The 24,781-nt window shown below is 53.7% G+C and overlaps 6 protein-coding genes across 6 annotated transcripts; 3 read left to right on the top strand and 3 right to left on the bottom strand.

Annotated features, from left to right (window-relative positions):
• Positions 1–4,838: 4,838 nt before the first annotated feature.
• Positions 4,839–6,667, top strand: F5144DRAFT_607547 (uncharacterized protein; the record flags this gene model as incomplete). The annotated part of the gene is made up of 3 exons (XM_066791559.1): positions 4,839–5,301; positions 5,362–5,460; positions 5,525–6,667. Exons 1-3 carry the CDS (start codon positions 4,957–4,959, stop codon positions 6,665–6,667), a joined length of 1,587 nt encoding a protein of 528 aa, XP_066647653.1. The 5' UTR covers positions 4,839–4,956.
• Positions 6,668–8,861: 2,194 nt separating this feature from the next.
• On the bottom strand, positions 8,862–9,158 carry F5144DRAFT_552729 (uncharacterized protein; the record flags this gene model as incomplete). Its single annotated transcript, XM_066787763.1, has 1 exon — positions 8,862–9,158. A coding segment is annotated over one exon (207 nt), but the record flags the coding sequence as incomplete, so codon positions are not given.
• Positions 9,159–10,078: 920 nt separating this feature from the next.
• Positions 10,079–12,146, top strand: F5144DRAFT_3707 (major facilitator superfamily domain-containing protein). The gene is made up of 3 exons (XM_066784493.1): positions 10,079–10,667; positions 10,744–11,360; positions 11,432–12,146. The coding sequence occupies exons 1-3, from the start codon at positions 10,325–10,327 to the stop codon at positions 12,002–12,004; spliced, it is 1,533 nt and encodes a 510-aa protein (XP_066647655.1). The 5' UTR covers positions 10,079–10,324; the 3' UTR covers positions 12,005–12,146.
• Positions 12,147–14,147: 2,001 nt separating this feature from the next.
• On the bottom strand, positions 14,148–15,431 carry F5144DRAFT_552739 (Mss4-like protein). The gene is made up of 2 exons (XM_066787764.1): positions 14,701–15,431; positions 14,148–14,630 (listed from the first exon to the last, which is right to left on the bottom strand). The coding sequence occupies exons 1-2, from the start codon at positions 14,950–14,952 to the stop codon at positions 14,259–14,261; spliced, it is 624 nt and encodes a 207-aa protein (XP_066647656.1). The 5' UTR covers positions 14,953–15,431; the 3' UTR covers positions 14,148–14,258.
• Positions 15,432–16,155: 724 nt separating this feature from the next.
• F5144DRAFT_552742 (uncharacterized protein) lies at positions 16,156–20,044 on the bottom strand. Its single transcript, XM_066787765.1, has 4 exons — positions 19,899–20,044; positions 19,511–19,829; positions 19,075–19,449; positions 16,156–18,994 (listed from the first exon to the last, which is right to left on the bottom strand). The coding sequence occupies exons 1-4, from the start codon at positions 19,961–19,963 to the stop codon at positions 16,238–16,240; spliced, it is 3,516 nt and encodes a 1,171-aa protein (XP_066647657.1). The 5' UTR covers positions 19,964–20,044; the 3' UTR covers positions 16,156–16,237.
• Positions 20,045–23,309: 3,265 nt separating this feature from the next.
• F5144DRAFT_552753 (uncharacterized protein) lies at positions 23,310–24,493 on the top strand. The gene is made up of 2 exons (XM_066787766.1): positions 23,310–23,419; positions 23,499–24,493. Exon 2 carries the CDS (start codon positions 23,720–23,722, stop codon positions 24,269–24,271), a length of 552 nt encoding a protein of 183 aa, XP_066647658.1. The 5' UTR covers positions 23,310–23,419; positions 23,499–23,719; the 3' UTR covers positions 24,272–24,493.
• The last annotated feature ends 288 nt before the right edge of the window (positions 24,494–24,781 follow it).

Consider the following 24,781-nt stretch of genomic DNA (forward strand, 5'->3'; position numbering starts at 1 on the left):
ACTGTGTTGACTCCGCATCCCATCAGTAATACCCTCGGGTCCGTCCCCATTATCCCGCTCACCATCACCTTAACCTCGGAAATTTCTACCACAACGTCGCCGGTTGTTGAGACTGGTGGCTTGGACGCGGAGCATGTCACTGTCACTGTCACGTATTCCGAACCGTCCAACCCTTCCATCATCGGCGCCGTCCCCTATGGCTCCAGCGTGGATAACTACCCGGACACAACCGCTTCTTCGTTGGTCACCTCGACCGCAGTCCGCTCGCTCTCCATTCTGACCATCACGGTCCCAGAGGCGAGCAGTGATGACTCCTTGTCGGCCATACGAACATCTGGGGACTCATCTGCGGCCATTATTGTTACGGAACCGGCCCGCGAATCTCGCGCAACCCCCTCGTCCCCGGTTCCCACCGCAAATACACCTTCGGGGACCTCGAGCGCATCAGTAATCCTCGTTACCTACACTGTTCCTGGCTTATCGGGGTCCGGGCCGTCTTCTTATGTTGTTACCTACACTGTGCAGCCATCCGAGACCGCCAGTTTGGGACATGAGAGCGGTTCGGTCACATCCTCGTCAAGCTCTGAGACTACTCAACTCCCAAGCATTCACTCGACCGAGTCAAGCCTCATAACCAGTCTTTCTAGCGCCCAGCCCACAGTCACCATCACTTCTACTCTCAGCCCATCAGTCTCCAGCTCCAGCTGGACTGACTCCTCCCCAACTGAGGTCAGCAGCGCAGATCCCGTTTTCTTAACGTCGCAGGCATCGGGATATGGTGCCGCCATGAGCAGCGAGTCAATCTCATCCGTGTTGGTGACTGTTACAGAACACCTTACTATTTCAACAACCAAAAGCGTCTGGAGTAGTCTTCTCCCCACCACACCACCGTCTAGCTCCAAAGGAGCCACTACTGACAGTGACGCCGGGTTGCCAACTGATTCGGGCCAGTACCAGTATCACACCACTGGTGCTGTGCTCCCGACCTCTGCGTCCGACCAACTCACCGTGGCGCCTACCACCAGTGCGACGTTGCCGTTTTCTACGTCGGTCGCGGTTTCGACTATCGTGGTCACTCTCACTCAGACGGTCCCCTTAGGTTATGGTTCTTCCACAATCCTCGAAGTCACCACCGAGGTGACCATTGTTCCTAGCTCCGAGCTGCAAACACCCTCGACGACAGAATTGTTGACACCAATAAACCCCACCTCCACGACATCAATTGTGATCACGCTTCCATCCACCACAGGCGTTCCCTCCTGGAGCATTGTGCCTATTCAGTCAGGGACTGACCCAACCCACGGGACTCACAATACCACGACCGAAGTCTCGCAGTCGTCGGGTGAGGTCACGTTATGGCCAGCTCCAGTTTCGTCCGTGTCAGCCGTCGACCCGATATTCACATCCGCGCCGAGTTCAACCACGGAATTAGACTCGCCTTGGCCAACCACAACCCGGGGTTCAAGCAGCCATGTGGAATCGACGGCGACTCCGATCACCCTCAACACTTCGACAGACAGCCCCATCGGCCTTTCAACTTGCACCAGCACGCCTCAATCAGTCAAACCCTCACCTTCACAAAACACGGGCTGGCCTTTGTCCTCGTTGAATAGCTCCTGTTTGTCATTCTCAACTAGCCACCGATCCTCTACCGGGTCCGTACCCGTCGTCACGACGACCACGCCGTTGTTCTCGATCACTACCCTGACGCCATCGCTAACTACTGGCACATCTGGCGGCGCGGACACGTTGAGTTCCTGTACCGAATCATTTTCGAGTACGTCCATTATCCCGACAAATAGCATCTCGCTCTTTGAATCAGGGACTACCTTGGGTTTGGCCTCTCCACCGCAGACGGAATTCCACCACCACGCCCATGCCATGACAGACAACTCGATTTCCACTTTGGCCAGTACGCTCGGAGGGTACATCTTCTCAGAATCAGACAGCGGCTATGGAATTTCGCCGTCCGGGTACGGCGGACCGATGCAAACGACTTCGTCATCTTCGTCCCAGCTAACATCAGTCTCCTCGACGCCGCTCCCCTACGGCGTCACGCCCATCACAGAGAGTGAGAGCTACGGCTTTAACCCCACAACACCACCCGGCCCCACCGCCATTCCGTCAAGCGTCCCAAACGTGACTGGAACGGGATCCCTAGTATCGACAACGAGGGCCCCTGTGCCGGTGACCACGTACCCGAGCTCTGCAAAAAATTCAACATCTACAGTCGCCTTGTCCTCATCAGGCCCAATCACAACAACACCCTTGTTCTCGCCTACTCTTACGAGTTTATCGTATTCGTTTACAAATCCGTCACCAACATCGGCGAACCTCACGACTTCGACTGTACCTCTGACCTCCGTCATCGTAACTTACACCGTGCACAGCACACTGACGTCCGTGACATTCAATGGCACGGTCCCAACGACGGCCCCAGGCGAATCGTCGACGGAGGTTGACGCCACAAGCCTCACATCACTTCCAAGTGCCTCATCTTCTGTGACAAGCAGCAACGCAACCCTTACAGCTTCGGCCACCTTCACATCGACGGCCAACGCCACTGCCATTACGTCGATACCTATCATCGGAACCTCTGTGAGTGTCGGAATCAACACAACAACCTTACTTCCAACCGTGTCCTTTTCCTCCGCCACGGGTCCCGCCACCAATCCCCTCCTGGGTACCACAGAACTCAGCGGCGTTGTCACCACGGCGACCCTCATTCCTTCAGTACCGCCTTTCCCGAATATCAGCATCCCCGCACAAACATCCGATGCCTCTCCCACAACCATCAATTTCACCGTTCCGGCCCCCACATCATTTGCCAACACGGTTACTGGCGTGGGTCCCTCTAGTAACCCTCCTACCTTCATCAGCGTGACCGGGGCCTATAATCGCACCACTACTGCGTTCCACAACAACAAAACTGTCGCGGTCACACCCACTATATCGGCCCCCTTCGGAAACCAAACAGCCCCGGTGCCAACCCCGTTTCTCAACAACACAGGGACTGCGTTCACACGCAGTCTGATATCTACTCTGACCTCGAGGATCCTCAGCAGCTCCACGGCCCAGGTAACCCTCATCTCGACTCCAACGATTTCTTCTGTGGCAAACTTCAACCCCCGCTCCCTTGATTTGCCCAATGCCTGTGGCATGGGCGGTGATCGTGGATCGGTTGTATTGAAGGTGAGTCGCTCTGCTCCGCAAATACTCCTCGCTTCTGGTTCTAACCAATTCCCAGTTTGATGATATCACGGGGCCTGTAGTTGAACATGAAGGCGAGCTTGGTAGCGTCGGCGCGCAACGAGTCCCATCACCTTACCAACGCTTCTTATTTTCGGAGGGATTCCACGTCGCTGCTCCGCAAGCATCGAAATACGAACCTTCCTCCGGACACCAGCTGTTGCAACACGATTCTTCCTCCGTCGCACAAATCGGACTCTCTCGACTCCGGAGCAACCCTTGCTTCCGTTTCGACTTCCAGAGCGTGAGATTGGGGTGTGATTCGGTCCACGCTTCTTGCGTCTTCCGGCTCACCGGCCTGCAATGGAATGGGGTCGAAGATGTCATCCAAGGCCACACAGTGATTACGATTCCAGCCTGTTCAAATTCATTTGACTGCACACTCGGTCGGCCAATCCTAGATCCCGCAGCAGCTCCCTTTTTCACCAACCTCACGGCCTTTAACATCACACTGGCGGCCCCCAGTGGTGCACCAACTTGGTCGATGGATGATTTGCAGATTGGTTGGACTGACAACGACTGTGTCGCTGCTGCATGCCGCGCACGGGTGCCCAACATAGTAACTACGCCTCGCTCCCAAGGATCCTTTGCTGAGACTGCCCGCCGGTTGCTTCGTTGGGCGGTCCGGGGATAATATGTCTTTTGATTCGGTGGAGTGTTCTTTGTTCATCTTTTTTTATCAGTTGCAGGTCTGTCGAACCGGCGCTCTGTCAAGATTTTGGTGCGCAGAAACTTGTGCTAGCATGTTACGTACCATTTGCATGTCTTCTCAACTTGTTATCGGTGGAGTGTGGTTTACTAGTTCATTGTCCATAAGAGACACAGAAACGCAATCATGCTAATTTTTAAATTCCGCGCATAAACATGCCAATTTGTCGGCAAGCCAGGAGGGGCCCTACGGTAGCTGTTTCAAGAGCAAGATGATACAAAAGACTTGCCCCACGTTTCGCCAACGTCGAGATCTCTGGGGTCAGCCGTGATGATGCAGCTGTTTTGCATGCATGGGATATATCTCCCGGACCTCGTCGCCAAAGCCCGGTATGTCGAGTCCAGACAGGGTCGAGTTGTTCCTCCCATTTCGCTGAGCCGGCTGGCTATAAGTCTAAATATGTGGTATACAGCTTATGTGAAGATTCAAGGATTTCACGATGTATTGCCTAACCGCACTTCAACGTGGTTTAACTGCGATGAGATCGTTGCTGTTTTTCCTTGGCTGCCTTGCATAGTATGTCCTCAACGCAAGCAATCCCATATCCACACGTCGTAAGCCCCGCGGCCCACCACGAAGGATTCCATAAAGTGTCCGAATCTCTACGCTAGGACTTCAGGTTGTCTGCCTGAGCTAGGGCGGTCGATCATGATGCAAGTATGTCCAACACAGCCCAAATTCAAGGGTTACAAACAAACAAACAAAGGAGAGTTTTGCGCTTGTTGTGGCGCGTGTGGCAGGCTTGTGAAGGCTCCTGGTAGGTTGGTTAGGCGAATGCGAGAGCCGCCACCCACTGGCCAACCACGTGGGAGGATTTTCTGAGTCCGAGATCCGAAGGGGCCTATGAGGATTAGCCGCGATTGTGTCAGCCTGAGTGGAAGGCCAGCCGCAAGATAGTCGGCAACTTAGCTGGCCCTTGATCCGAAGTTATAAATCATGCGTCCGGGACCTGACTTTGATCGCGATGCCGCTGGCATATTGGCAACTTTTCCCACAGTATGGGGTTTCCCAAGCCTCGTTCCATGTCGATGATGAACGGCGATGGCAAGGACGACGACACACATGGCCCGGGCGGCGACACATCTCAGGGGGAACGAACAGCCGGGTTCCTCAGAGTTGGACTGTTGCGGTTTCTGGGCACTGCGATTCTCGCGGTACTTTTTTACCTTATAATTCGCCTCCACCAAGACCGCACCTTGACTTCGGGCCGGAAGTCGATTTTCGATGCCCTTGTGGTGGCTGTTAGTTTAACACTTGGGTTGAACAGCGCAGCGTCCCTGAGGCACATTGCGCTGTATGCCAGGCGATGGTTTGTGGAGAAACGCCGTGTCCATGTTAAGGAGGTGAGTAGCCGGGACTTCATAGGGGAGTATGAGAGAGAACAAGCTACTAACGTGGCCTAGATCGAAGTACACAGTTTCGTCGCGCTGCTCGGACTGCTAATCCGGACGCCGGCTCCTATCCTCAAGTTCGCATGTGCGATATGGCTATTGCTAAATCTTGTAAGGCAACGTCCATCTCGGCCTGCCTTCCCTCGCGCACCACCAAGTACTAACAGTGTCGAAGGCAATCCAAGTTGGTATTGCCGCAGTGAGCCTTACCTTCCAGGCGGAGCCCGGCATCCAGGAGATATACCCAGACTCCACCGTCGGCGAGGTCGCCATCCCAGACATGACGCGTTTCGCCCGGGTTGGCAGGTTCAACGACGGGGCACGCCCGCAGTCCCTCGCTGCCCATATCCTCGGCGACACCGCCACAAGCTTCGAGTACTCGACCCTCCCCAGCGACGTGATGACCGACGCACCCATCGCACGGTACCCCTACGCCTTCTGGGACGCCGGCAACCACTGGGAATTCGTCTTTGTCAACTCAGCACCCGTCCCCGGCTCACAAGACTTCAACTTCCTCTCCCTGTACTCCGACCAACACGTCCAATCCTCCGCCACCTGCCAAACCCCCCCTTACACCTACAACCTCACCGCCGGCATCCTCTCCATCCAACAAACCACCCCCACCCCCCCCAAAACAATCCTCTTCCCCGCCTCCGGCGTCGGCGACGAAGCCATCACCTACCTGACCACCCCCGTCCTCCACGACACCGGCACCAACAGCACCGGCACCTGCGGCCCCGGCTGCGCGACCATCCACGTCGTCGAACCCCACGCCGGCAACCCCGTCCCCGACTCCACCTTCATCCACCCCACCTCCAGCTTCTTCTACTACGAATGCAACATCACGGTCCGCCCCACCACCCAGCCCAACGCAGGGCCCTTCGCCTTCTCCCCCACCACCGCCGCCGTCGCCGCGCAAGCCATCGCCCTGTCCGGCCAGCGCGCACCGTCCTCCTCCGACGAGGACGCGTCGCGGTTCGGGCTGAACCAGTTCGCGTCGTACAATCTGGGGTTAGAGTTCGGGCAGGCGCAGAACAACAACGCGACGGCGATGGGGCGGATGCTCTCGCGGTTTGCGATCGGGGTGGTGGCGGCGGCGGCGCGGACGAATCCGAAAGTTGTGGTGCAGGGGCGGCCGCCAAGGCAGGGCGTGCGGCTGGTGCTGGGGAAGCCCGTGGTGTTTGGGGCGATTTTGATTGCGACGGCGGCGGTGCAGTTGGTGTTGTTGGGGGCGGTTATGGTTCTGGTAAGGGGGTTGAGGAAGGATGGGAGGAGGGATGGAGGGGGCAGGGGGGATGTCGAGTATGTTACTATCTAATAATTGAAGGGTTAATAAAATGGACTTGATCAATGTCCCCGCCTTCCTCACCTTCTACTTCGTAGTTCTGGGCCTCTCTCTGTCGGCAGCTTGCCGAGTCGTTCCTTTCTGTCAGCCATCCTCCTCGAGTTCCCGCAGGGAGCCCAGGAAGTGTAGATCCGCCGGCACCATACCCGGCCACGTTTTTACCAGCGATATGGTGATCATGGAACACATGCATGACAAAAAACAGAATGGATGTCAATGCTGAAGGAATGCCTAGTCTCAACCACACACGAAGCCCATGTCCTGACGATCCTCTTGTTACATAAATGCCGACCTGTCCAGGTTCCAGCCCATCCTTGATCACAAATACACCCGTGCAGGAGCTGCCTTCCAAAGTCCGTACTTTCAAGCGCCGCAAGCGGCGACGACATGACCATCGGTCCCTCGCTCAACCTACCGGGAAAGGTGCTCGTCGAAGTCGTGCTTGCGTCGTGTTCAGCCTCAGCTCAGATTGCCAGCCCGTCCGATCCTAAAAGGCATGAGTGGTTCCTTTTGTTAGCATACGCCAATGCGCGAGCTAAGTGGGGCGCGGTGCCAAGGAATCCCCGAAAGGAAAGAAAGTACCCGACCTCCTCTCGACTCGGACCCCATCCCTCAGATCGAAGCCGTTCTAATCATTGCACCACCTGTGCTCATACAGTTTGTTTTCAACACGGGTACTAGGGAGAGAGTGATAAGAAGGTCCCCACCTTTTGAAAATTGTCAATCATGAAGCCCCAGTGGCTCATGAGATGACAAGGCGACGACCCCGACGGGCGTGACGGAATGAATGGCAGCCTGCAAGACTTTGAGACGATCAGCAGATTCCAACACCCGGGGGGTGGTAGGGAAAAAAGATAGGGTGATCGTGAGGAAGAAGAAGAGGGCCATAAGACATCAGTGGTGTGCTTTAGATGAGTTCTGTCGGAAGATCATGGAATTGGATGCTGCTGCAACAGAAATGGGAGAGGGAGGAGAAGTGTTGTTGGGTTGGAGAGAGATGGGATTTTGTCAACAGGGTGCTGCTGGGTGCTACTGCCTTGATAAAGTGCCACCATGTTTAGTCTGCATTGGGAAAGAGAAGGTTGATGTCGACTTCCTTCGGGCAGGTGCCCCCCCTGACCGAGCAGTACCTACCTGGGCGTTTTACCAGGCGTGTTGTGAAAGAACACCTCCTATCTTATCTTAAGGTAACTCTTTCCATACGGATTAATACTGATGGGACATCTCCTTCTGAAACAACAAGAGGCATCAATTGATAGGCAAGCATGCTGGTGCCCCGGTAACAATGCGATCATACAAGGAGTTGCCGCCGATTTCTCGTAAACGTGTGCCTACCTTTTTATGCCGTTTCCATCTCCAGGAAAAATCGTCCGGGGTCCATCAATTGGCATGGCAGGTATTGCAGTTTGAGATGAGCATGAACAATGTGTTTTGGACCTTGGTTTTGCGAGTGAAAATTCCGGATAAAAAAACGAGTGACGTGTGTAAGCGTGGCCTCGATACCGCCCCACGTCGCCGACAGCTCGATTCGAACTGAAGGCTCTGAGTTGCAGGAGATGTGCAATCAACTGCAGCTCGTGCCAAACCCACCAAACCGCTATGCCCGAAGGCAGCATAAGGCACCCAAATTCATTCTTAAGTAGCCCGTCCCAGCAGCATCCAACAGCCCAGGCGCCAAGAGAGATAGACCCAGGGTCTGGAGGCATCGCAACTTTTTTGTATTTTTGAGGAATAAATTAAACGGTAAGGTGGTTTAGTTTTTGCGAATAAAAATCTGGGATAAAAACATTGAAAGGAATTAAAGATGTAAAAAAAGGGCAAAAAAAAAACGTGTAACGTGTGGAGGCGTGTCATCCTTTCCGCCCCACCGCCGCCAACAGCTCGATTCGAACTGAGGCTTTGAGTTGCAGTATGTAGTGCAATCAACTGCAACTCAGATTCTACCAAACCCACTAAACCGCTATGTGACGAACCTTCTTCAGGATCCTATCCTGTTAGGGTTCAGCTTCGTTGAAGGTAGTCTCTCGAGGATGCTTAGGTTCGGTGCAGTGTGACGAACCTACTCCAGGATCCTATCCTGTTAGGGTTCAGCTTCGGTGAAGGTAATCTCTTGAGGATGCTTAGGTTCGGTGCAGCCAAAGGGTGCACAACAATAGACTTGTCTCAACAGTAGGCTTGCGAGCTTGTAGCGAACTATAGTTGTGATTGCTAACTGGAGAACTCCCAGAGCTCTCCAGGACGAGTGACTATATACTATCTAGGTCCTAGGTATCTCCGTACCTCTTTCTTGGGGAACGTGAGGAACGGTGGCCGTTCCTCTCGTTCCTTTATAGGAACCTTGGGAACGGTAGCCGTTCCCCCCGTTCCTCTCCTGATTGGTCTGGGACCCATTCTTAATGATTGGCTGGGGGCGCTCTCCGCGCACCCCCCCATCGGGACCCTGCATGCGGCCATAACCGTGACATGCAGCCAAAGGGTGCACAACAATAGACTTGTCTCAACAGTAGGCTTGCGAGCTTGTAGCGAACTGTAGTTGTGATTGCTAACTGGAGAACTCCCAGAGCTCTCTAGAACGAGTGACTATATACTATCTAGTATCACTATCCCGCTGGTGATAATCCCTCCTTGTCATCGACAACTGTTGATAGTCACCCAGTGTCACCGACAGTCAGAGATAATCCTCCATTATCACTGACAGCCCGTGATAACCATTTCCATTGGTTCTTAAGCGATTGGCTGTTAGCGTCCTGCGCGTTCGGCTGCGACCGCCCCGGGCCGCTCCCTGGGTCATTCCGTGACACGCTATGCCCGAAGGCAACAAGGAGGAGCTGAATTCATTCTTAAGAAGAGCCCACCCCCAAGCCAAGGTGCCAAGCAAAGGACATGCACACATGTGCAAGCGATTCAAAATGACTTCTAGTTGCAGCTTGCAGTTCAACGCAATGCAATTTCTACAACTTACACAGTACACTGGCCTTCCCGTAAAAAACAGTCACTCATGCCAGGAATCCTCTTCCCCCATTTCTACGGCAGGCTAACGCATCCAAAACAGAGCACGCATCAAGTTACCGATGTGGCACGCCACCACGCGCCAGAGCCCTAACCCTCGACCCCATGTCCCTTACGCCCTTGCATTGATTTGAAGATATTCCCGGCACGAACCCGGCCGGCATCGGGCCCACCGCCCCTTCATCCAGTCGTTTTCTTCTCTTTTTTCCTCTTCACCGTCAGTATTCTCGGAGTGGTTTGCTGAATGCAGTAACATTCGGCCCACACGCATCCACACTCCCGAAGGCCGAGACGCGAGCCGAACTAGTCATGTCACATTTTGATCTTTTCGCAGCGGTGAATCATTCTTACGGATTACTCAATCGTCTTGGCCATGATGGGATTACTGATATTTTGTCGACTCATCAACTGTTGTATATAACACTGTTGGACATCAATTGGGCTCAAATACGGTGAATTTATGAAGCAAAGTTGACGACATTCATGGTATCCCAAGCAACCAACAGCTCTCAGCCCTCACCGTGCCGTGGTCTGCTACGTTCAGTGACCCACTAGTCATACGAGTCCTCATCTGGCCTCCGGCGTGAGCCCTTCCCTCGAAATCGCCTCGCTACCGGTGGTATGGGGAAAGCGGAGCCACACCCGCATGGGGATGCGGTGAAGGGCCCGGCGCGGCCCGGTCAGGACACGGACTCGTCGTCGGCATCGGCCGGGCTGGATCTCGAGAAACAGAGTGGGGAAGAAATCCGGCAAACGGCAACCGACACCAGCGATGACGAGACCCTAGAGCAAGAACACCCGCCCATTTCGCAGCAACGAACGCACCAAGACGGCGGCGATGGCCACGGAACCGGCAACAGCGTGCTCTCACGTGTAGCAAGCCGCGTTGTCACTAAAGTCAGCACCAAGTCCAGCTGGAACCCCGGCCCTCCCCCCGACGGCGGCTTGCAAGCCTGGATAGCCGGTAACCCCTCCCCCCCTTTCCACACCACCCCCAAACCCCAAACCAACCAACCCAACTAACCCCCCCACCCCCCCAGTGGCCTGCTCCCACCTCGTGGTCATGAACACCTGGGGCATCATCAACTCCTTCGGGCTCTTCCAAACGCACTACACCAGCACGCTGAACCGCCCCCCCTCGGACATATCCTGGATCGGCTCACTCCAAATCTTCCTCCTCTTCTTCGTGGGCGCGCTCACCGGCCGCCTCACCGACGCCGGCTACTTCCGGCACGTCTTTGTCGTCGGCGTGGCCTTCCAGATCCTGGGCATCTTTGGCGCCTCCGCCGCCACCCAGTACTGGCAGCTGGTGCTGGCGCAGGGCGTGTGCATGGGGCTGGGCAACGGGTGTTTGTTTTGTCCGTGCGTGTCGACGTTGTCGACGTATTTCAGTAAGCGGCGGGCGTTGGCGATTGCGTTGGGGGCGTGTGGCAGTGCGACGGGCGGGTTGGTGTTTCCGGGCATGGTGCGCCAGTTGTTGCCCGCGCAGGGGTTTCCAGCGGCGATGCGCGCCATTGGGTATGTGCAGCTGGCGACGTTTGCGGTGGCGTTGGCGGGGCTGAAACCCAGGATTCCGCCGCGGAGGAGTGGCCCGTGGGTGGAGTGGCGGGCGTTTGGGGAGGTCGAGTATACGCTGTACGCGGCGGGGAGCTTTTCGGTGAGTTTTGTGATGTGTTGGTGGTGGTTGGGCGTGGGTTCGGGATCGTTGGCTGACGTGTCCTGGGGTAGTTCTTCCTCGGGCTGTACTTTGCGTTTTACTACATTGCCTCGTTCAGCAGGGACATCATCGGGATGGATTACACCAGCAGTTTGAATCTGTTGCTGGTCATCAACGGCGTTGGTATCCCGGGCCGGGTCATACCGAACCACCTTGCCGACCGGTACGGGACCATCAACATGCTCATGCCTGCGGCCGGTGCTGCCGGGGTGTGCGTGTTTTCTTGGATGGCCGTCAAGTCCACGCCGGGTCTGTATGTGTGGTGCTGCTTTTATGGCATCACCGCCGGTAGCATCCAGAGTCTGTTCCCCGCCGGCCTGAGCAGCTTGACAACGGACCTGCGAAAAGCTGGCGTGAGGATGGGTATGATCTTCACCATTGTCAGTTTTGCAACCCTGGCCGGACCGCCAATTGCCGGGGCCATCATCACGGCTTCGGGGGGGAAGTATTACGGAGCTCAGGCGTTCGCGGGCGCAGCACTGATGCTGGGGATGGTGCTAATGGCGGCGGCGAGGGCCGTCAAGGTGAAGCGGTTGATGCGGGAAGCGGGAACGACCGGCTGGGGATGGCATGTGAAGGTTTAATCATTGGGCGTGGTGAGAGGGCTAGGCTTGAACGGTGAGTTTATGGATCAGGAAACGCATCCACCAGCAGAAATAAGTGCACGACTAGAGGATCCAAAACGGTAAGGTGTTGATGACAAGGGCCGGAATGGGGAGACAGATGGAAAGCAATATAATTACCTAGTATCATATCAGTAACGTGATCCACCCCCAAGCGACGCACACCCCTAAGCGACGCACTTTTCCACAACCACACGACAAGAAACATTAATTACACCACCACAACGCCTATAATACACCGAAACTATACAGAGTTATATACATCAGACATTACCACATCTCCCTGACACGTGCGCGCATTGTGCCCAGGCTTTCCACACTTGCTACAACGCCGTGGAGCCGTCTCTGTTCGACCCCGCCGACCACGATTTTCCCGCGTTTCACGCTCTACCTGTTCCTGCACCTCTCTCTGGGCTAATATATCATGTGCATCTCCTACAGTAAGTGATCCTCCAAGACGCACATGTGTCTTTTTGGCCCTTCGGCGCTTGCTCAGTGCCTCATTTGCCTTCTGTAAGGTGCCTATCTCAGTCGTCATTAGGGCCACCGAGTGCGCCAATGCCTGCGTCCCTTTCGCAAGCTGGTCGACAGCAGTGAGAATTGATGTTGGCGAGCTTCCCTGGTGACGGGCAATCCGATCTTTGATGTACTCGCATTGTGAGACAGTCTCTGTTGGGTTCCGTGGCGTCTGGGAGAACCAAGGATCGGCAGCGGCGGAGGGGGGACCAGTTGGTGTTGGCATCCGTAACTTGACATCCAGCTTGGATATCACTGACTCGGGGTCAGAAGGTACTAGACCTGCACCTCTGAACCCCCCTTTGTTGTTGCTCTCGGTCATGGCGGCAAAGTGGGCGGCTTTGAAGGCGAGGAAGAACTCGACCTTGGTGATGTGGTTGATATGCGCTCTGACGAAGTGCTCGATTTGCCGACCGTACGCCGTTTTTAGAGCACTGTAACACCCAACATCGAGTGGCTGGGTTATATGGGATGAGTGAGCCGGCAGGCTGATGGTGACAATGTTGTTCTGCTTGCAAAAGGCTTCGAATTCGGCCGACAGGTGACTCTCATGCCCATCAAGCACAATCATCCGATACACCCCCTTCGTACGAGACTTTGTGTGCTTATCGAAATGTTTGATCCATTCTAGGCCGGTCTCATTGTCGGTCCACCCATTGGAAGTTGGCTTGATAGCCCAGTCGAGTGGGAGCTCGCCCTCGGTATACCAGTTGGCGAGGTGGTAAGTGCCTTGAACAATGAGAAACGGTGGGAGGCACCACCCTTCGCCGTTGATGCACTCAATCGCCGTCGCCCATTCCCGATTGCCAGGCTAAACTGCCTTGCCTCTTCCACGTCAATCGGCGCGCGTCACTACCATAGCTGCACAGATGACGCCCATCATGAAGCCGGTCTCGTCGAAGTTGTAGAAGTCACAGTCGTGGATGCCGTACTTCGCCCTCATGTTGTGTACAAGCTTAAACCACGCGCCAATAAGTTCTGGGTTTTCGCAGAGGGCTCTCTGAAAGTCGTATACACGATTGAAACGCGTCTTGAATTCTGGTTGTCGCTTGACGAATTTCTCGGCCCAGTGCTTGCCGACCCGTCCCCCGTCGCGTTGCGCGAGCAGCAAATTAGCCATATCTTCAACACCAGCACGTCGGGGTGCAAATCCTCGCGTATCTAGGTCCAATATATACCGAACAACCGCCTCCTCTTCAATTGCTGTCAATCGGTGAGCTGCAGGTCGTGATTCGGGCTTCGGCGTCTTCCCGTTCATCCTGTCGCGCAAGGTCGCTTCGGGTACATTGTAGTTTTGGGCAGCGCGTCGCCGACTGAAAGTCTTATCTCGTTGTATTGCCTGAATAGCAAGATTGATTCTACTCTCTTTGGATTGCGATGCCATTTTTTGCTATTAAGTTATTCCAAGTTGGGGTTGGGAGGTCGTAGCACGGTCAAAAGTGCGCGACTTGGGGGTGTGCGCGACTTGGGGGTGTGCGCGACTTGGGGGTGGAGTACGTTAAGTCAAATAAAAAGTAGACTTTGGGCTTTCGAATGACGTTCCTTTCGTTCCCCTCGTCCAAGGTTTCGGCGGTACCTCCCCTTGGAGTTCGGCTTTTTTGGTCAGAGGGTGTCAGTTTATGAACACGCGACGAAAAAGGCACAAAATGTCATTAATTATCCCCAACTCCCTAGTTACCCTACAGCCACTCATTACTTCTCAGCTCCTTTCAGTCCCCGCGATAACCTCCCCTGTCTCCTCATCTACCCGGGCGCTCTGGTCCGCGAGTCCCTCAAACTTGGGCTTTCCATCCTTGACATCGATCACTCGCTGCTGGTAAAACATGTGGGACTGCACCTCAAACGCCTTCTTCCCCTTGGGCGTGTTGATCCCCTCGATGAGAGTTGGAAACAGCAGAATCATGTTCCTGCCCTCGTCCATGATCGGGGTCCGGCAATAGGCGCACTGCACCTTGCAAGGCAGGTGGTGTGTGGTCGACTTGTGGGTGGGGTCGTACCAGCCAAGGTCGTGGTGGCCGTTGGTGAAGTTGAAGTCGGTTTTCTGAAAGATGGCGGCCCATTGGAAGGGTGCCTGGGGTTGGTTAGAACTTGGGTACCAGCCTTGGTACGACTACGATGCAGCAGGAAATGCCCAAACTTACCCCGTGCATCCGCTGGCAGGTGGTGCAGTGGCAGTACTTGGAAGCCAGTGGCTTCTCCCGGCTAAGCTCGTACTGAACGGCGCCGCAGTGACATTTTCCTTTCCACTTCACGTCAAACTGGCCCTTGTCGTGGATCTTGTACGGTGGCCTCTCCTTCCATTCATCTTCCTCGCGGTTTGTGGACGAGCCGGCCTGGTATTGGTGGGGCTCGGTGCCGTCGCTGCGCTTGTTGCCGTTTTCATCCTCCATCATTTTGCTGGGGATGGTAGGCGGTCAGAGATGTGGTGGTCCAGTTGTGAGATGAGAATGGGAGGTGAGAGGCTGTATTTGCCGGGTGGTGGGATGAAGTATCCAGCACGGGGTGAGAACAGGATATCAATGACAATGACCGATTGGTTTGGTTTCATTGATTTGGAGCGCTGATAAATTTCCGTCCTTTGCGATTCGATTGCAATCGTGATGTGATGTTGAGAAAAAACCTGTTGGGAAACAAGTCGAGAGCCCGAAAAATGTATCTCGCAGGATTTGAATCAGTTTAAATAGCGCCTGTGCAAGAACCACTGAAAAAGTACTCCTAAATCGTTCCCCAAGATCAAATCTGCCAACATTGCATTGTCGCCACGACTCCAATTCGCCTTGCACTTTCCGGAGCAAATGTTCCTGGGCATGCGGCGGGTTGACTGACGTCATGGTAGGTCTCGCCCTTGACCACAGGCTTGAGTTCTTTTCTGCACGTAACTACCAACAATAATCAATTTTGCGAATGTCCCACATACGCGGTCTCTTTTTATGTTTCCCGATCTCCTCAACTCACAGCAGTCTTGCCAACACACCAACCGAAACCTGACCAGTGATATTGTGGAACGGATGTATCTTACTTGAGTAGGTGGTACCTACCTAAATTTAGCCAGAGCTTAACCCTGGACTCAACCTTACTCCAGTCCATATTTTGTAGAGACGAGACTCCAGGCCAATTTGTTGAAAACGAAACAACAGTTATCAGAAAGTCTAGAGAAAGTGGTTTACTCTATTTACGTTTCTTGGGCTCTAAGACTCTGTTCTCTTTCCATTTTTCTCATCATTTCCTTCTACCCTTGTTCTTTTGTTGTTTTTCTGCTTTTACACCAACTTATTTTCTTTCCTAATGTTCCGCCGTTTTTTGGCCGGAGGGAAGGTGTAACTTCACGAAGTGGTGATTCCTGGCCTGCACTAAGTTTATGATCTCAGGAAGTTATTGTCATGGTTCAGATAGGCTTTCCTCCCATTCTTGCTTAAGAGACACAACCTGCTGCCTCGTTGTATACTGGAGGTTTGAACTCTGAATAGCATGTAATGTACCTACCTACCTCGTCACAGAAAGAGAGCCGCTTCACAGAAACCGCCTTGTACTCCTCCAGTCTATGAGACTGGGACCGTAGGGCAGGATTGTTCTGAAGACTGCACGTAACGGGCACGGGGACCTCAAGATATATTCTTATTAGATAAAGATGCAACGGCGCTCCTGTTTCCAATACTACAATTTGAACCGCAAGCCTTCCTATTTTCGTGTCTGCTCTCCTGTCACTTGGGCTGCGTCTTCGTCTTCCCCATCCTTGAAAGTGATTCCATGCTTTAGTAGGTAGTCCTGCATTCGCCCAAGGTCCTTCGACTCTGGATCACCAAGAACCTGTTTGAAAACATTTGTCGCATGCTCGGATTGATGTTGGTCCTCGAGGGTCATTTCAATAAGGAGATCCCAGTACTTTGGCGGCACCGCGTTTGCTCTCCAGCTACTTGGCCCTTGGGGCCCCTTGGACAATCGGTCGACGTAGCCGAGCGCCATGATTCTCGCCCATTTATCCTGTACAATGTCCCTTCGCCTGAAGTCTCTATCTTTGAAGCGCCACGCGGCTTTCAATTGGCGGAGCCCACGATCAAAAGGAAAGCTGAGGAGGATCAGAAATTTTGCCCAGCAGCAGTTATACTGATCAGGATGCAGTTTGTTGAAGACAAGCACATTACTTGTGTCATTTGGGAATGCGGTGTTGCCCAAGCTGCTGTCGCCAAAGAAAGAGAAGGAATACATCATATCCTCCGCCAGTGTTGCGGTAATTTTGTTGAATAACGTTTCCCACGGCGGCCGCTGATACCAACGGCCGGTTAGCGCCCTAGCTGCTGTGACTTGAGACCCGGCATCAACTTCGGCTAGCCTCGCGACGCTCACAACAAGGCACTGAGATGTTGATGTCCTCCTGGGGCCAAATGCAGTGAGTTGATCCGGAACTTTCGTATAACCCCAGGGCGCAATAAATGTCCAGAGCCAGGTGATGAGGTCGTGATAAGGCTGCCAGTTGTGGGTGCGCCAGGACAGACAGGCATTTACTAATCGCACCTGATCTTGGTGACTGGAGGCAAGTAACCACGAACCTAGTCCAAGGAAGCAGCGAATCTGGAGACCCTGGTTGACGACGTTGCCACCGCGAGGTAGCTTTTTGCAGAGCTGCACTAACTGATCGACTTCTCCACTCGTGTGCCTGTCTTTGACAATCCCCTCACTGGTAAGTAGGGTGTGGAGCTCTGATGCGAAAATGGGATAGCAAACGCCATATTGGTTGAAGACGGAGTGGAATGCCCAGTTTTTCGCAAGGCTGGCAAGAACAATTCTTCGGAATTTCTCAGGCCACTCCAGACCAGTCGCGTGAGCTAGTATCTCCTTGCCGTCTTCCGTCCGCGTGAAAAAGTCGTGCGCGGTTCGATGAATGAATTGGACGCTAGATTCAGGGTCTGGACCAGCAGGCCCTCTGTGTTCGATGTCGATATCAATCATGCCAGCACATCGGATGGGGAGGGCCTGCGAGACTGCATGGCAGTGGGCCAACACAACATCAGGGTTAACCTTGTCACCGTCCATGAGAAGAGATCTTGCCAGAGTTTCATCAGATGCGACCGCGATATGGAAAAGCGTTATATCATCGCGGTGCAGCGATATTCTTCCGAATCTCATATTGCGCTCGATAAAGGCACTGATCGAGTTTCCGGTTTGCCAAATCCAGTATTGGAATCGCAGTCCGGGGATGGCGTCAATAATGGCCCTGGAATCGATGAGGAGGTGGAAATAAAGTGCAGCTTCGGCTTGGTGTTTCCTTACCCCCTTATTGTGCCGGTTCCATATCGAAGTGTACAGCTGGGACATGCCCTGGGGGAATTCCTCCAAACTTTCTCGGAGGGTTTCAGGGTGTTTGCCAGCCTCTACGTCCGCCAGCAAGGCTTTTGTAACCAAGGCTGCCCAAAGAAAAATGCCTTCGGCCCTTTCAACGACTGCCCCGACAATGGATATCCGTAGATCCCGCTTAATTTTCCCGACACTGAGCCTTTCGTTGGCAAAGCTCGACATCTCCTCGGCTGTGACATCTTGAAGTAGGAGATGTGGTTTCGACTTGAAGGAATCCCTGAATTCGTCCTCAGGGCGACTTGACACAATCAGTTTCACCCCAGGGATAGACCGGAGCTTCGACACCAGCGGAAGGGTTGACCGGGGTCCAGAGTCTGACTTGAACTCATCCAAGCCGTCGATACAGACGTGGATGCGTCGGGAGCTGCCTAAAATTCCCAGGAGTTTGAGGAGTATTGCTTCAAGCTTGCTTTCTCGCAAGCCATCCAGTTGTTGCACCACATCCTGTGTATCATTCCCGGTGAATCCAGCCGCGATGTTTCGCATGTGAATACCCTGTTTGCCTTCCAAGGCGGCCGCGAGGAGCTGATGGAGGAGACTGCAGAGTAACCCCTCTATCGATCTCTGAATCGGTTGCCCCACTAGAAGAAAAAAGTAGAAGATTGTTAGAGTTCCCGCCCCAGAAACAGACGGAATACATTGGCTGTCTACTAGGAACTTCATGAATGTGCTCTTTCCAGCCCCAGGCTTTCCCGCTATCCAAAAGACGTTGTTAGACTCTTCATCGGATCGAAGCCACGAGTTGAATGTATTGGCCGCCGTGATCGCTGTTTCGGAAGCTGGCCGGTGGCCCGACAGCCAACGAAAGGCATCGCTAGGGGCGGTATGAATGTCCCGATAACGCTGAGACATATCCGGAAATATAACCTCAAGCTTCTGCAAGGCCGCAAGGAGCTTGGCCTCTGTCATGGCCTTGACTTGATGTCTGGTGAGAAGGCGTTCGAGGAAGGTCTCGATACAAGTTGACACGGTTGTGTAGTTCGGGTCCTTGGGGCCTCGAAACTTGTTCATGTGCGCATGGCGAACCGCTAGACGTACCTTGGTCCACTCTCCGTCCAGACAGGCCGAATATTGAGGGACAAGCTAAATATGGAGGCAAAAGATTAGAACTAAACCCATTCATAACGTATGCTGTCAAGCGTGGCATTTGGAACCTGACTCACCACCATCTCAGTCCTTTTGCCCGTTATTTTTGCAACGCCTGCGACGAGGCTTTTGCTAAGTCCTTTCAAGGCATTTGCAATATCTGATTTCTCAGTTTCGTAGAACATGGTGACTGGAATCTGACACCTCATCGCGAGCGTTGTGAACGCATCTGTAAGTTCTTCTCGGTCGCCGGGCTTGTTCTCAAGAACTCGGAGAAGTAGGTCCGATGCGGTAGTAGCCCCCAGCAAGGTTGCGACAAGGACTCGATATTTTGCTGCCTCGACGCCATCAGAGCCGCGGAAAGGAGTACCTAGAAACGCAATCCCGTTTGTGCTTTTAAGAATGGATTGTTGGGGGGAGGCCGGCTCGCTCCTATCAGCCAGAACTAATGCCTACAACCCGGGACAGTCAGCGTCAATGCCTGGCATATAGCCACAACCATGCCGCCCTCACCTTGGCCAGGAGTAGACCTCCAAAACAGGAGGCAATGAAGATAATCGGCAAGCCAACGGTTTTTGTCTCGGCACGAATTTCATGGATCTTTTGCAGCAAGGTCTCGGCCTGAGACTTGAATGTCTCGTCTGAGGCATTATAAAACGTGTTTGCGTTCCAGCTGTACGTGAATATCCTGGATGGAAATTCCCCGAGCTTTGCTGGAAGCATGTCTCCATCTCCAAGCCAATTCACCAACCGAGAAGTGCTGTCCCCTTCCACCTCATACGCTTGGAAGCTTCGACTCGGATCGGTGTTGAGGCCATGGATGGCAACCACACTGAGTAAAGGTTAACATTAACTCGAGTGAGATGTCTGCTAGATCAAGTAACCCCGATAGAATACATACTCAAGTTCAATCTCATGTGCATGCTCACTCGCCGAGTATACTCGCTCAAGCTTCGGGTTCGACATCTTGACAAGTACAACTGGTGGTCCTAGACCGCTGAAAAGCGGAAACTGCAAGGTCGATGAGGGGGAGGTGGAAGCGAGGGGGAAAACGGCGCTGAGCCAGTAACCAACCCTTGGCTGACCAACCCTTGGCTGAACATTGCGCCTCGCTGCACGTTGGAAAGCGGGGGACGGATGTCTTGATTTGACGGCCTCGAATCCCGCGCAAGCTTCGTGGCACCCCCCGTGCCGGTAGGCTTGCACCGAACCCCTGCCTTGGGCCTGAGTGTTCGCGGAACAAAAATCTCCTCTCAACAAACTACCATACCCTGCCCAGCCCTGGCCACGATGACCGGTCCCGTTGTTATCGCTGCAGAAACGCAACTCAATGACAAGCTCAAAGTCGATCTGCTGAACAACAGAAAAGTATGGGGAGGGCTCCCAAGCACCCACGAAATACTATCAAGCACCCAGCTATACCTAATCGGGATAATCGTTTTTCTTTTACCAGTGACGGGCCGTCAGCTCGCGTAACGTATGTAATTCACGTAAAACAGGGCTAACAGCGCCAAAAGTTCCGAGATTCCCCCAATGGCACAGCAAAATCATCATGTCAATGGACGTTGTTCCAACAATATTGTTTACATGGGAAGGATACTCTTGAGGGACCTCAACCCTTTATAGTACTGTCTTCTTCCTCGCCTTCGTCGTCTTCCTCAAGAGCTGCAGCATCCTCACGAGCCAGCCGAGCATCAGCCTCTCCGTCAGCAAGCAACGCATCATGTGTATCCTCGACCTCGGGATCAACAGAATCGAGGGCATCAATGATGCGCTGATACGCTCGCAGCGGTGCCGTTCCAGGCTCGTATAGATCTTCTTCAACTTCCTGCAGCCGCAGTAACCCCAGCTTTGTAGTTGTGACTGCAGGAGTTGATGTGGCTGCCTCCGTCTCTGATGTAACTGCTACCACAATGCAGTCAGCTTCCTGAGTTTGCCGCTGAGCTTGTAGCTGCGGCTGTTGTTTGCGAGGGCGGCCGCGTGGCTTGCCCGCCGATGCTCCCTTCATTATGGGAGGAGCAGTTGACGGGGGAACAGCCGTAGCTGGTTCATTCTCGAGCTCATATTCGAACGCCGAAGGCAGCCGCTTGGTACCAGTGATTCCCTCACCCTTCTTCTTCGAAGCAGGGACCGAGGCGATGGCCCCAGCAGGGCGGCCTTTACCCTTGACCTTGACGGGCTCAACGGGAATATTTGGCACGACGTTGACTATCTGCTGCTCCTCTCCGTCGGTCACAGGCCGGTAATTCCACCAATGCTTGTGGATTTGCTTCAGCTCAACGGGGCCATCACCGGTAAGATGCTTATAGAGAGTGTGGCGGCAGGGAAGCCCATGGGTAGCCGGCAGCGGACATGTGCAAATATCGCCCTCCCCACCCGGCGCGTCTTTCGCGGGTAGCTTTGCCACTTCAGTAGCAAGCAAATGCAACGCGTAAGTTGAAATCTGGCCCCGGATGTAGCTGTAGATGACGCCATGACAGCGAGTAGGGACCTTGTTCGTGTTCCAGGAAGTGTTGTGGTCAAGGGCGCTGCGTTGGTTCTTCTAGAACAGCATGAGGCGCTCGAAGACGCTCTTGAGGTCACCCCTGGATGTGACCAGGTATTTCTTGATGGAAGAATGGGATGATTCCACTACTGAAGCAGTAACGTGGCCCATGTGAGGCACCTGATTGGTCCAGCAGCTCACTAGTTTCTCCTTCTCGATGTCAGCGAAGATTAGCAAGCGCCCAAAAAGATCCTTACCTTCCAAGGTGTTAGCCACACATTCACGGCATATTTGACCGCTTCCTCTGGATGCTTCCCGGCCAATCTGAAGCTGGCAAGCGATTGCTCGTACGCTTTGGGAGTACTGGCGGACAGGAGAGCGTTCCATTCCTTCAGGAATTCCTTGAACTTAGGGTGACGGTGGTATTCGCTGCCCTGCTTGATTGCTGCTGGAAAGAATCGTCGGGTCTTGGCAAGCACGTTCATATTAACGTGCCAACGGCAGAGGAGGTGTGGAATCGGGCGCCACGCATCGCTAGCTTCGAGGGCATTGAGCAGGGCTAGTTCACGATCTGTAACAATCAGACCAGGCAGGCGAATGTTGTGCTTCGTCAGGATCCTCAGCTGGGCATCCAGAGCGCCTTCGTAATGATCCTGCTTCTCCCCGCTCATGAACGTGATCGACCAGTTAAAAGTCTTGTTTTCCTGTGTAAGGCCGCAGGCGTTAAATATTGGCATCCCATGGCAATTGGTTTTGTAGGTGGAATCCAGTAAAAGGAGGTCGGGATTCTGTTTGAAGAGCTCCAGGCCGCTCTTGGGAGCGATGGTAAGAGAGGTAATGCGATTTTGGTTGTCCCGGGCGTCGATGTACTCGTACTGGCTCTCAGCAGGTACAAGGAAATCCTCGTACAAGGTTTGGAGTGGCGAACGGCCCCGGAGCTCCTGGCAGCGATGTTTTTGAAGAAGATTCCTTATGTCCTTGCCCATGACTCCAACGCGGGCAGCATCTATCGCAGCAAGGATCTGAGAAGGTCTACTGCCAGCGTTGGCCATCTGGATGACCTCTTCCTGATGGACAGCCAAAACTCGGGTGCGGTTCAAAGCAAACGAAGTCGCTTCATTCCAGCCGTGATTGTGACTTGAGAACTCCCCTTCAGGCACCTCTAACAGCCACTTGCCGTCAGGTAGCGGCTTGGCTGTCAGTCGGAACTTGCAGCCGGTCATCTGGGTGCTAGACTTCCTCCGCTTGCTCTCGTGAATTTCGGAGGAGCGTTGATCCTTGTACTTGCGAGCCTTGGTACATCTGAACTTGTATTTGAATCCGTTGTTCCCATTCTTGACGATGCTATAGCCGTGTGCCTGTCCGTGAGTGCAGGTATCTTGAAACAGGTCGTCTAGGCTCTCGTAGATCTTGACGGGTGGCGGCGGGCCGCACGGTCGAGGGATCGGTTCCGTGGAATGCACTGTCATGGCAAAGGTACCTAGAAGTGCATCGAGAGGGTCAGTTTCAGCCCCTAAGCATAAAAGAAATGGCAGCGTACCGGCGTGAGGGCATTACATGAAGAGATCGGGTTGTCGATGTGACTGGGTCGTCGGCAATTTTGCTGCTGCTTCGGCGCTGTTGATCTCGAAGCGACTTTGCGGAAGTCACGCAACGGTATGGTAAGCTGGCCAGGTGACAGCGGCCCGAAATTTTGGTATTGGTGATTCACTCGGACGTATGGAAAAAACGATTATCCCGATTAGGTATAGCTGGGTGCTTGATAGTATTTCGTGGGTGCTTGGGAGCCCTTCCCAAAAGTATTAGCACGGAATGGCAATGGCTCAACTCTCCCCGGAGAGCCCCTCCTTGACCTCGGAGACGAACATCTGCTACCTCGACTTCGGGAAATATTCTTGACCCCCGAGCTGGACAGAATGTCGCCGTACCTTCGGTTTGTAAGTCCACATCATGACATCCAGTGGACGGCTAGGTATATGTAGTCGCCGACCCTGTAAAAAGCTCACAGCCACACAGATCACGACACCAAAAAGCTCTCATGTGTTCCCCATTCACTTCCAGGCTTCCAGCCCGCCCGGGGCCACCAGGTTACGCCCAATGAATTCCACAACCTACATCTTGTGTGGTATCAGGGTTGCATTTTTGTCAAGCCTATCCCTCCATACTTGTTGTCTGCCGCTTTTTGGGAGTGGATCACCGAGGCAGACCCTGACATCTTCAAGGCGGCAGCTGGATTCATGCGCAGCTATACATTTCTCATCCGGTCGGAAACGGACTATCGGCTGGCAAATGACGAGAAAGCGCCTCTGCTACCCTTTGGCATGGAGAATACGACCGATGGCTTTGAAAGGGTTTCAAGGTTTATCAACCAATTCTCCCATCTCACCGATGACCAGGTTTCACCGCGATACTCATACGGCGAACTCAGACTACGGCGACTCAACTGGCTTATTCGGATTCTTGGCATCAAAGTAACCTACTTTCACATGCATGGCGAGTGGGGGACCGTTTTCATGGACATGCTCGCACCACTTGTAGCCATCTTTGCCGTTTTGTCCATCTTTTTAGCTGCTATGCAGGTCGGCCTAGCTGTGGATCCTTCCATCTCTACATACACCGTCATTTGCTACTGGTTTTCAGTTATTGTGCTGTTAGCCACCGGGACAGCTAGTTTTGGGTTCCTAGGGGTCATGGTTGGGGTTTACATCTACCAGCAGGTATTCGCATACAAGATGTACAAGCAAAGCTCCCCTGAAGCAAAGGCAAAGATGAGGAGTGGTGTTATCTAAACCATGGAATTCTGCTGTAGGAAACTGGTAGTATCTTTCATATCCGCCGAGATCTCTCTCTGCGTTTTTTTAGTCGTCTAGCCTAACACTCTCTGGTCAAAACTTGTAACTGGCTGTGCCCGAAGTGGGCCTCGGTAACCCTCGGCCAGTTCACGTACAAGCATAGTCCACCGAAGTCCCTAGGGGAAGCTATTCCCATATCCCCACGATGTAGCAAACATTCTAGCAATGCGCTCAGGCCACCGCTGTGTGGGACACCGTCCCCTATGTTCTCTCCAATACGTTTTTCGGATCAATTAAATTGCTTCACGCCAGCTTTCGAAAGACCTTCCAACGTCCATCCTCGAAAGTGCCCCCCCCCCCCCCCCCACCCCCCCGCCGCGCCGACCTAGGAGCTTTGCCTTGCTTAGGGACCTGTATCATGGGTGGCCACCTTTTTGCTTCCGACCGGGATCGTTACTTTGGGTGTTCTGGGCAGTTTGAAGTTCCCCATGTGGTTGGACTGAAAGG

Source organism: Chaetomium tenue (assembly GCF_020726465.1).
Source record: "Chaetomium tenue strain MPI-SDFR-AT-0079 chromosome Unknown F5144scaffold_1, whole genome shotgun sequence".
Taxonomy (NCBI): Eukaryota; Fungi; Ascomycota; class Sordariomycetes; order Sordariales; family Chaetomiaceae; genus Chaetomium; species Chaetomium tenue.

Coding starts and splice junctions, on each gene's coding strand:
- F5144DRAFT_552742 (XM_066787765.1), bottom strand. CDS start 19,963: ATGTCGAACCCGAAGCTTGAGCGAGTATACTCGGCGAGTGAGCATGCA. Junction 19,830..19,898: donor GCACATGAGATTGAACTTGA/GTATGTATTCTA, acceptor ACCTTTACTCAG/TGTGGTTGCCATCCATGGCC. Junction 19,450..19,510: donor GAGGTCTACTCCTGGCCAAG/GTGAGGGCGGCA, acceptor CCCGGGTTGTAG/GCATTAGTTCTGGCTGATAG.
- F5144DRAFT_552753 (XM_066787766.1), top strand. CDS start 23,720: ATGCGCAGCTATACATTTCTCATCCGGTCGGAAACGGACTATCGGCTG.
- F5144DRAFT_552739 (XM_066787764.1), bottom strand. CDS start 14,952: ATGATGGAGGATGAAAACGGCAACAAGCGCAGCGACGGCACCGAGCCC. Junction 14,631..14,700: donor CCTGCCAGCGGATGCACGGG/GTAAGTTTGGGC, acceptor AACCAACCCCAG/GCACCCTTCCAATGGGCCGC.
- F5144DRAFT_3707 (XM_066784493.1), top strand. CDS start 10,325: ATGGGGAAAGCGGAGCCACACCCGCATGGGGATGCGGTGAAGGGCCCG. Junction 10,668..10,743: donor CTTGCAAGCCTGGATAGCCG/GTAACCCCTCCC, acceptor CCACCCCCCCAG/TGGCCTGCTCCCACCTCGTG. Junction 11,361..11,431: donor ACGCGGCGGGGAGCTTTTCG/GTGAGTTTTGTG, acceptor GTCCTGGGGTAG/TTCTTCCTCGGGCTGTACTT.